The sequence below is a fragment of the Eufriesea mexicana genome, unplaced genomic scaffold (assembly GCF_001483705.2).
Source record: "Eufriesea mexicana isolate 0111107269 unplaced genomic scaffold, ASM148370v2 scaffold77, whole genome shotgun sequence".
Classification (NCBI taxonomy): domain Eukaryota; kingdom Metazoa; phylum Arthropoda; class Insecta; order Hymenoptera; family Apidae; genus Eufriesea; species Eufriesea mexicana.
In genome coordinates, this window is record NW_016908244.1 from 400,473 (window position 1) to 412,273 (window position 11,801).

The window sequence follows — 11,801 nt, forward strand, 5'->3', positions numbered from 1 at the left end:
CGGCGCGTCGCGACGAGGGGCGGCAAAGCTCTCCCCCGATACGCGTGTACCGTACGGCTAGCGATGTTTTATCGCGGCGGAACGCGGAAATTTTTCACTGGATAAACCTCGAAACGTTGCAGCTTTTTGCAGCCTCGCTTTTTGCGGCATTAGACACGGGCGAGAGGAGGGAAAAAGCGTCGCGCGAATTCGGCAGCGGTCACAGGCCAGGGAAACGAAACGGAACGGAACGGAACGAAACGAAACGAAACGAAAGGTTGGACAACGTGTTCGCTCGTTAAATCGGAACTGAGCAGCCGCAACGGCGCCCGTGTATTACGATATTACGTATCGGCGCGATGGCCATCGCGATGGCCGCGCGATGACACACATTCGCGGCCGCGCGTCGGTCACGGAGAAATTGCTAAATCTGCCGGCCGGCACGAGCCACGCCGCGCAAAATAGCCTGCGGCTGCGAATCGATTAGATTGCCCGTTCCGCGTTCCGCCAAAGGAATTCTTTGCGGCCGCGCACGGTGGTTAATTGGCAGGTAATCGAATAAACGGCCGGTCCATCCTTGCTGGCTGAGCGCAACCGGCCAATTTCCAATTGCCCGAAACGGCCTGAAAAAGATCCCTCGGGGGCCTTTCAATTTTACCGATTCATCGATCTCGAACGAGCCAAAGAAAACTTTCGTCCGGTGAATCGTCGTTAATTCCACCCCAACCCCGCTTGGCTACTGCTGCTACCACCGCTGCTACTGCTGCTGCTACTGCTTCTACTGCTGCTGCTGCTGCTGCGCGTCCGTCGAGGAGCTAGCGTTGGCTCAGGCCAGGCACCGGCGAACGCTCGAACACGGACGAGCAAATGTTACGTAGGCGGAGCACACATTTTTCGGAACTCGTTAAAAAGGCAATTTAACTTGCCGCTTGCGGCCCATTAATACCACCGCGTTATCGACCCTCCGCGACTTTCCGGCTTCGAACTTTGCCCTCGCGAGTACACTGTTATTTCAAATAATGCCCGAAGGGAGTCCATTCGAATTTTTCCCTAGACGCTTCGTTCGTCCGAGTCTTGCTTTCGAACGTCTCTCCCCCCCTCTCTCTCTCACTTTCTCTCTCTTCATTTACACGCGTAGACACACCTTTCTATTGGTATCGCAAACTTTCCTACGTAAATATGCCCTTTCTTCCACTCTGTCTCCGTTCGATTCGTTCGCGAAAACGAACTTCATCGGATTAAAACGTTACGAAAAATAAGTACCGAGAACGAACCAAGATGGACGAACATGCATCCCGCGTGAAACGGGTCGGGGGTCGTTCACCGCCGGTTGCGTATGAATTTCGCACGACGAATCGACCTCTCGATCCGACTCGTGCACGCGCTCGACATAAAATATTTCGTCGCGCCGCGCGAGGACGGGCAACCCTCTCTCTCTCTCTCCGTCGCTCGCCCCTTCCTTCCTTCCTTTCCCTATCTATCGAGTCAGCTCTTTTCGTTTCTCTCTTTTCTCTTGCGCTCTCCTTCCTTCTCGCGGTCCCGCGATGCTGCGCGGGCCAAAAGGGAAAGAAAAAAAAAAGCAAGAGGGAAGAAAAAAGAAAATCAATAGGCCGCAGGAAATTGAATTTGGTCCGTGCAAACTGACCCGCCGTGTATCGCAGCTGCGTGCCGGCACTGGCCAACGGCGGCGGGGAAAAAACGGAAAACGAGCACGAAGGAAATGGCACTGTCGGTGGAACGCGACCGAGCCTCCATCGAGATTCATTCGATTTCTAGCCCGACCCCCGAAAATATGTCCAACCCTTTGCAGCCCTTCGTCCGTTGCCGGTCATTCGATCGAATGTCTGTTCCCAGTCCCCGCGTGTCCCTAATGCCGGATCGTTGCCGAATCGAACGGAGGTCGCCATTTTTCCTTCCGTCCCTCGAACTGGTACCCTCGTGCGTGCGTATATCGGTTCTCGCCGCGGAATCCGTGTTTAATTCCGGCGGGCAGTTCGTTAAGCGGCTCGTTATTTCGACGTGGCTTTATCCCCGGAACGAGTTTAGACTCGGGGGTTTATCACGGCGCCGTGAAATTCAGAATTAGACGGGGCAAACGGCGGACTCCGGGCCGAGAAACTTTAAACACGACGGCACGCGGAAGTAAGTTTAGCTTAAACCGAAAAGATCCGGCCCCGCGCGCGTACAGGAAATAAAGGAGACGGGGAAGGGCGGGCCCGCTTGGCCGTTTTCTTGTCCCGCTTGTTTGCAAATACGAAGTTTCAATTTGTTCGTGCACATAAGCATTTTCCAATATCGCTGTACCTTCCCGTCTCTCCTACGAGCAACAAAGGGGAAAGCAATTTCGCGAATGCCTGCGGAGATACCGCCCCTCCTTAAGGACACCGTGTAATTTAAACGCAACAAACACATCGGAAAGTGGAACGTTCCCCGTTTCCTAACCTTTTACGGACAGCTCGCAAAAAGAGGAGAAAGAAGAAGAAGAAGAAGAAGTAGAAGAAAAAGAAGAAGAAAAAGAAAAGGATGGGGAAGTAAGGGTGGAAAAAAGAAGAAATAATGGAGAAATGAATTCTCGAGTCGACCAAAGCGCCGGATTAGAAGCGGTGCCAAGGTGGAAGGGATGTAAGAAGAAAAAGAAAGAGACATTTGGCCGTGTTCGTGGCGGAAATTTCGCTTACCTTCCTCGTCGCTGCCGATCATGGCGTAACGTTCGTATCCCGTGAGGTTTCTGACGGTGCCAAGACCGAAGTCGTCCTTTGTCCATTGAATAGGTCCCTTCTGGTTGAGGACCCGACAAGGAAACGTCACTTGGCTGCCAATCACCGCGGTCTGATCCACAGGTTCCATCGCGAATTGCTGATAAACTACTTTCGTGGTCGTGATCGGCTTCGCCGTGGAGGCTAGGGGCGACACGTTCGTCACGTTCGTCGCCGACGATGTTGCCCTCGTTCCCAGCGTCAGTAGCAACGACAGCCAAATCATGGACGGCGTTGGTCTCGCCACGCCCCTTGTTCTCGCGCTGTAAATCAAAAGATATCGAGCCTTTAGCCAAGACGATACATCGGATTACGGACAGCGTCTCGTCGATGATGGAAAAAAAGCAAAGCTCCCGACGACGAGCGGCAGGTGGTACGGTCTGAATAATCGCCAACGATCCCGAGCCCGCGTGATACATTTTTCCCGTCCCACGGCACCGTAATAACTCTACCCTCGTCATCGAGAATCACCCGGGGCGCGTCGTGAACATCACCGCGTTACAGTTTACGGTTGGTCGCGCGAAAACGAGATGTCGTAAATTATCGCTCCGACCGTCGTCGACCGGCGGAGGAACGCGCAAGGGGGGTAGAACAGTCGATAGACGAATTACGGATCAGGAGCCGGGAGAGAGGAGAGGGTGGAAGAGAGGGTGGAAAATAAAGGCGGCGCTAATAGCGCGCTGCGCTCGTAACGCACTTATGCCGGCGCAGTGATATTTCTGGGTGGTTGTCGATAAAAAAGCAAAGGCATCGAGTTCGTTATTTAACTTTCATCCCTTCTCTGTCACTTTCTCCTCTCTCTCTCTCTCTCTCGCGCGCGCCGCGTAGTTCGCCAGCTGAAGCTTGTTTAACGACCTTGCAGACGGTCGTACGCTGCCTCCGCCCGTTTGCCTTCGAGCCGTCCTTATTTATCTTTATAGTCCCATCGGATTCGGAAACGAGAGCGGAGACCGAGAAGTCGTCGCCGTAAATGAGACGATAAAACTATAGCCGGTACAGCAATTTATTATTGCGTTTCTACAGCGTATAGCTGGTAGCGCACGTGATGCCGCCATTATGACGAGGACGCGCGCTCTCCCTCGGCCCTGTTCTCCACACCCCGCCACGCTGTTCTTTTCCTCCTCGTCCTTTTACGACGGTAATACCGTTTTGTCGTTGCAACGAAAAAAATACACCCGGTGCCGGCAATTATTACGCCGGCCGCTTTACGGCGACAAAGAGGACGATCTCGACGTCGAAGGAGGAGGTCGGAGGAGTACTCGGTCTAAACGATCGAGAAACACTTTAATAAAACTCGATCGACTCGCTCTTTTCTGCTGGGCCGTTGTTGCCTCGACAATTGCATTCGTGACCCGGAGCGACGAGCGTGATCGATATTGAAATTCGCTCTTCCTCGCGGAGGACTCGGACGCGTTTCCTGGTCCACGAAACGACCACGACCGATACGCCACAACACCTGGTCCACCGAGTCTTCCAGTCTTCCACGCGAATCGAATCGAATCGAATCGAATCGTCCCGTTGCCACTCGAACGACACACGCGAACGCGTTCGTCGCGTCGCGATCAACGCGGAAATTTCACCTCCTTTCGTGCCCCCCGTTCTTCGCAGCGCGGTCACGTCGTCGCCGAGTGAAGAAGCACAGCAGTCGGCCGGCGAACCGTTCGCTTAATCGTTTCATCGACCTCTCAATTAACTTTCATTGGTCCGGCTTACGCTCGAATCGGGCCACGTCGCGTCTGCATCGTCCGCCTTCTTCTCGCGACTTGGAACAGATCGCTCCGGTGGCCGCTTCTTTATCCCGTCACCTACACAACAGCCACACGATCGCGATATTCAGACCGCGCGAGACGAGGTACCCCGGTCTCCGGATGCCGGCATATCCCGACACACGACTTCCACCGTGGCTTCCGTGCCGGCAGTCGTTGGTCCGTGAACCTCCGCGGCGACGCTGGCACCCTTTGTGGAAGCGTCCCGCTCGTTACACGTCGCGCTCGTGTTTCTCGAGAACGAGAGAAGTCGGCGGAGGCAGACGCTTCTTGTCGCGCCATGTTCCGTTGCCTGGCAGAGGGAGGATGTCGTAAGACGCTCGTACGACATCGCGCGGCCGGCTGCTTACGAGCTCAATAGGATAATAACCTCGGCCGGTAGCGACTGGCCGAACCGTTTCAATGGAATACAAGCCTAATGGACGTAATAATAATTGCGCTTGTGCCCGCTTTCGCTGTTGCCGTTGTCGTTGCCCACCGTTACACAGCCTCGACCCGCGCGCACCACGGAACTCTGAAACGTGTCCGGGTAACGCGACGCGCCCTATGTGGGCCACGTTTCCTGTCGTCGTTGACAAATGCCTGGATCGGCTGCGGCTTTGCGGCTCGAATCGATAAGCGGCACTTTAACGCGTTCGTCGAGGTTTCTCGTTTTACCAGCTTGTTCGCGTCTCGCCGTGAGAAATGAAAATATCACGCGAAACAGGCGCCTTCCCTCCCGAAACCTCGCAGTTCCTCCCGGCAATCCGAGTTGCCGAGTTCCGCGCCGGCGAGACGGAGGGCAGGAGAGAGGAGGGAAACGATCTCGTCTGATAATCGAGTCGAGGCTGCAGTTCGAATGGTAGGTAAAAAGTTCGAGTAGACTGTCGGATTCCGGTAAATTGCGCGATATTTTTCTCCGACGTTCCGCAATTTTCGCGCTGAGAAATAAGCTCGCCCCCGTCGAATCAGCCCGTAGCCGAGTCACGAAGCAGTCCATTAAACGGGATACACCGGGAACAGTCGATTCTTCGTTGATATTAAAATTGATGAAAATTGAATTTCGGCTGACAGCCGGGCGAACATCGTCTGATATTCAATTTAAAAAGGCCACGTTTCGCCATTTCGACCGCTCATTTCTGCAACGTTATCGTCGGCCAACGCCGTCGTCGCAGCGAGAGCTATCCGTGCGTTACTACGTTTTCGATTCCGGTGGCCGGGGTTTAACGATCGCTCCACGAAATGCCGGTTTTAATTGCTCGGGGATTTCTTGCGATCGATCCGAGGCCTTTTCAAAGTCGAGTTAATAGTCGCGTTTTCGGAGTATTTTCGAAAATCGACCACTGAGCACCTATTCACTCGTTATAATCGCGGTTAATACTTTTAATTAATTTCAATCCGGGCAGAACATCAAACGGTCAGAGAATATAATTTCGGGATTACGTTGTATCTCCATAAGCGCGATAAATAATCTCCGACGAGGGGAAAAATTTTCGGATATTTATCGCGCAGTGGCCCGTATTTTTTCCCCTCCCTCTCGTTCCATCGATGTCCCAATCTGCGGAACGATGGCTCGCAAATCAACGATTTTCGACCATTACAGCGACCGCCGGTGATCCCGAATCTCGATACGATCGTTCGTTATACGTCCGCGAAATTCGGCATAATCGTGACCGCGCGGAAATGCACACGCGTCGGCGGGTCGTTAACGAAATTCCCGGCCGCGCGCGTTCCAGGGCAGAGGGAAACGCGGAGCGTGGGGAAGACACGGCGAAGAACGGCGCAAAGAGAACGAAACAAACGCGACACTCGTTACCCTTTTACGCAACGATTGGCCGAATGGTAATTAAAAGTTTCGACGCGGTGCGGCGTGGCGCGGCGCGTAACGAGGATAATGCGATACACGGAGGCGAGGGCTTACAGAAGTCGAGTGCGGATTTCAATTTTATCGAAACACAATCCGTCGACGATTGCACGTTGTCGAGCCGAAACGAGTAGCCAGCGCGCGGCGATCCGCCGTTATCGATGGGATTCATTCACACGCCCCTTTGCTTTATATCCCGATGGCTCGCGTTAAAATTTCGCGCGGTTTCGGTAGCACGTGTTCACCCGCCTCTTGCTTTTCCTAGCCTCGTTTCGCCGCGTCGTTACACGCATCGCTGACACGAACCGGCGCATATAGCACGTATCAGGCCAGTCGCCGCGTATTCGTAGATCATGCCTCGCCGATAAAACGGCGCGGTTCGTCGGGCCCGCGCGATAATTAATTGGCCGCTGTTCATCCGAACAATTACACCTGAATGCCGCGGCAATTATCAGCGCGCGCGCGGCAGGGACGACGCTGGCCGCGAAACAAACGCGCTCGCGTTTGTCGCCTCGCTGCTTACCCCGTCGTCGTCGACGAAATTTTCCCCAGCCGCGAGTTTTTCGTACGCCATCGTCGTCTCGCATCCCGCGCACGCCGCAAAAACGGCCATCGCGCGCTGCACGTAATCGAGTAGTCCCCGGGTACACGCCGGAGAACGCCACTCTCGCTACGGAAATTATGTAATCTCATCGTGTCCCGATAATGGCGACGCGCTTTTCCGCTCGGAAAAATCCACCGCGTATACCAGCGCGACTGCGTTTGACAGCTGAAAATCGAAGTTGTACACACAGGCCCGATCGGGTGGCTGGAAACACGAGGTCGTGGCCGTCCTCGAGTCGTCGAACAGAGACACCGCGTCTCTGATCAATTTGTCATCGCATGACCCAGAATCAAAGATACCAGTCCCACGGGTCACCCTTTCTGGAAACGTCCGATCCTCGTGTACACACGCGCGCACGCTCGCAATCGGACTCGATACAGGCTGGATGGACAGAAGCACGGAAACCGATACAACGGCCGATTTCTCTCGTTCTCTCCCGTTCGATAGCTGCTGTGACGACGGAACGATGAACCGTAACCGGTTTTGTTTTTATCTCGCACGGTGATCCGATAGGAGGCAGGAAAATCGAACACACGCCAGCCCCGTCGATGCGCCGTGCAACTGGCGAACGTGCCTCGTTGTTTTTAAGTAGCGTATCGCGGCTAACGTCGCGTCGTTTGATCGGCAAAGTTAGACCACGTTAGGTCACCGTTACCGCCAAAATGGTTGATCATTCGAGAACTTTGCGCGCTATTGGCATTAGCGGTTCGGAGTTCATCCGGAACTATGGGATCCGAGCTAGCGATCGTGGCAGCAGTTGTTACTCCAACTACACGGAGTATTCGATAATTCTCCCGGTGAAATCGGGGCCAATGCGTTCTTGATCGAGACGCGTCCTAGGAGCGGGAGGGAACGAAAGGTCGAAATTTAATCGCGGGACCCAGCTGAATTTTTCGTCGGACACGTTAATCGGTCTTCGAGGTAGCCACGAACGTTCGTCGTTCGCGATGGCATGAGGATCCACGGGCATCTCTCGCTTCTATTTTGCTTCGGCCTTGGAACGCCAAGCGCCGATAACTACGAAACCGCGATATCTCTGCCGTGTACGCCTTTCAATTTGAATAATCCGATGAATAAATTTGCCCGACCATACAGCCCGTTGCAATCGCAACGCGCCGTTCGGTATCCTCTCGCCTTCCGTCGATGGAACCGTGCGCGAGCAACCCCCCCTAGGGACATTTCTCGTTCAGCATCGACGTGCCGTCTAATTTTTAATTGGCTTCGGAGGAATGCGTGCCGCGATCTACGACCGATTTAGGACCGATCTGCGACCGATTTTCGTTCGATCGAGCGACATCAACGAGGTCGTTGGTACCTACTTGCTCGACTCGACTCCGGGGTTGCTCTGCTCGCTGCAGAGCCAGCTGACGCGCGAAAAAGTCCACTATATACCGGGTTCGGAAATCGAGCTGGGATATATCATTTTTACCGAGCCGGCGACTCCTCCTTCGAGCGATAATCTATAATCGGTTGGACGGATTCCGATTAAATATCTATTAAACTGCCGAGCTTTTTGACGGATACGAGAAAAAGCGGGGCTGGAGTGGCGGGAAAAGTGGGTCGAACAGGGTAATCTGGGAAAAATCTCGGACCACTCCGCTTACCGATTCCGCCCTTCTCGCTGTCTCCGCCGTTACACCGTCGTTTCACCACTGTTTTTTCGATCCGTTCCCAAGGCGCACGTGTCACCGGAAAATTGATTTATTATCGCGTAACCGTTTTCCCGGAGCGTGTTTGCCCGTATCAGTATTCATGGCGCAACGAAAACTGTCAGGCCTGCCCGTACGCAGTCTGGCCGGGCTAGATGCGGCTGGCTGTTGCAACGGGGACGCATTGTGTGCTCACACAACAATCAACATTGGCCGTGTATGCCCCGTCGTCGTTGCATACGGACCCTACAGTGCCAAATTGACGCGCGTCCGTGTGCAGACCGTCCATGTGTTTGGCTGCACGCGCGCGCCCGCGCGTGTGTGTCGCGTGCACGGGAAATGCCGATACAACCAGGGGCTTCGTGCGCGAAAACTCGAGGCGCAATCTCGAATGACCGACAAAGTCACAGAGCTCACGGAACGGGGACGAGGTATCGAGGCTGTTGCGGTTCCGTTGTTCCTGGTCAGCCCTCGATATCGTAAAAAGAACGCCGCCACGATTGCGGGCTTGCTGCGTCCTCTTCGGGGAATTCCTCCGCGTTCCGTTCGATTCCGTTTTAATTAACGACGCGCCAAACTATTTTCCACTGTCCGCGATACGAGCGCCGCAACTGCACCGGAAGTAGCCGGGGTACCTTAACGCCGGGGGCCGTTACGGCCGCTCGCAAGCAGCAGCAGCAGCTCGCTCGCGTTGTTTATTTAACGGGCTACCGTTGTACAAACGCGGCCGAGACCCAACACCGGTTTCACCGGCTGCCAACAACTATTTTTACGGAATCCATAAACATCGAAAAGTTCACCCTTCGATAACTTTGTTTCCGTTACGGATGACGCCGTAGCGCGGCGCGTGTACGGGCTTTCCGTCGGAAAACGGGGGCGGGAGAGCGCGGAGGCGTGAAAAAAAGGGCACGACCGACTTTTGCTCGTCGACCGATCATCGTCGCGAATTTCACACCGTGGGGAGAAGGACAACGAAATTTTACCAACGGCGTCGTTTCCCTCCTACCATCCCTCGTCGCGAAAACGCCCTTCCCGACCACGGCGTTCCATCGTCCACCGAATCTCGCTCGAGTTCCCTTTTTAACGACAGCTTTTAATTTTAACTCGACGACACAGCTTGGTAACTTAATTCCACGGTTCATTGGAAGATACAACGCTGGGCGTGTCGCGTATGGGCTGCCGCTTTGTCGGCGATCGACAGCTTTAAGTTGCCCTTTCAACGATTACCCCGTGACCCTTGGCAACGTACAGGTGCGCGGTAAAGAAGCTATCGGTGGCTCGTCGTAAATGTCACGTACTCCATTCGCGACGTTGATCCCGACCTCGTTGAAACGAAACGCGTATACGCGTAAGTACGCGGGCAAATACACGCGGGGTGAGCATCGGGGAATACTGGCGTCGGAAAGCGGCGCGAACGGTAAAATCCGCGAGAAGGAAAAAGCTGGCAGCTTCCTTAGCCCGAATCGCGGTCCGACTGCGAAGCGAGTTAAGGGGAATTAAACCCGGCCACGGAACCGCGACCCCTGTTTTATCCACGACGCCGTTCTCGTGGACCCGACCTCGAAACGGGACGCCGGACGAGACGTTGGCGGGACAATGCAGGCCGGATTCCGCGCTCCATTCCACGCGTATGTCGGGAGCTTAAGCGCGTTACGTGTCCCTTTTATGCACCAGAAAACATCCTCCGACCGCTAACCGTTCTAGAAGCGTCGTATCCTTTTCTTGGCGGTCGCCATTCGACGGGGGGGAACGGCGTTACGGGAAACCGGGGAAAGCCAAGCGCACAACCAGGACACATATAATATCGAAGTTATGCACCGTGACAGTACGCTGGCTGCCTCACAATGAGGGAATCCTTGCTTGTCCGGGCTCAAGCTGCGCCCGGTGATTTAAGATCGTGAACTCGCGAAGCGGATATCGATCGTTCGGAGAGACGTACGCCCGTTCTCTCGCTCTCCGTGCCTCTCTATCCCTGTTCCGACCGTCCCTATTGGTGGACGAGCTGGTTCTCGTTGTTTTCCGCGTAACGCGAAATAAATAGAAGGCACGCGTGTACACGCACGCGAAAAGTATAACGGAATATGGCGGGGAAAAATTTTCGTGCTGCTAACTGGAACGGTCGCGGGCCAGCAGAATGGCAGACTAATGGGGGTTATTCGAGGCGTCGCTAGACTTCTCCTTTTCCGAGTTTAATATTCCAAATTATAGGAGGCGGCTGCAATTTTCGAATATTCACCGGAGAGGAAAGGAACCTGTCGGTGACCCAGATATCTGGCTCGATTCCTGCAGCTTGGTCGTTAGGCGAACGAAACAGCCTCCCTCGCCAACCTACGACCTATTAATCCGATTGATTAATTTTCTCGTTCCTGCTGCTACTAATTAATTAGAAGGGTCGATTCGAAGCGTCGGCTGAAAGGGAACACGCGTTCGGAACGCGTTCGCGAACAAAGCGATCGCACTTATGGTTGAAGCGCGGCAAGCGTAAACCGGACCAATCCCGTGAACGTTGTTGTCGCGTCGAAATGTCGGAATGTCGTTCGATACGAGCAGGTCGAAGACGACGAGGACGACCGGGACGACGCCTGGGACGACGACTGGATGATATTACAGTCGGGGCTACTCAAGAAACGATCGTCGGTTCGTCGAGGGTGCTTCGGAACGGAATTAAATCGCAGCGGAACGGCGCGGAATTCGTTGCACGAATCAGATTTCATTAGACACGAGTTGATACAACGAGACCGCGAGACCTCGTCGCAAAGAGGCAGTAAACGCCGCTACCCCCTACGGTCTATCTCGGTGCTCGCGTCCGTCTCTACGTGCGCTGCTGGTACATGCACGACGGTACATATGTGCGAGGCCGCGGTTCGCATCCCTGGAGCGTATACATCTGCAATGCAGAAACGAGACGGCCATGTAAATTCAATATTTGCGCCGTGATGGAATGATCATTCCGCGGAGGGTACGATAGCCGGACACTTAAGCGTGGCTTCGTATATAGCAAGACGACGACGACGACGACGACGAAGACGACGACGGTGTTGGTGATGGAGCGGTTCGGTAGTTTGGAAACGGGCGGATCGTTTCGCCGCAAGAATAGAGCGATAACGTTCGAGCTGCTTCAACTTTCCAACGCCCGGTGTATCTTGCTCCCGTGTCAACGTGGATGATCGTGGATTTGATCGAATATTCCAACGCTAGCGAGAC

At 54.4% G+C, this 11,801-nt stretch overlaps 1 protein-coding gene across 1 annotated transcript in view; it reads right to left on the minus strand.

The window, feature by feature from the left end:
• LOC108554823 (irregular chiasm C-roughest protein) overlaps nucleotides 1-11,801 on the minus strand; it is a 140,322-nt gene that overhangs the window by 51,387 nt on the left and 77,134 nt on the right. The window contains exon 2 of the mRNA XM_017910220.1: nucleotides 2,658-2,998. Within this exon, the coding sequence (XP_017765709.1) occupies nucleotides 2,658-2,998 (341 nt within the window). The remainder of the gene's footprint in view (nucleotides 1-2,657; nucleotides 2,999-11,801) is intronic.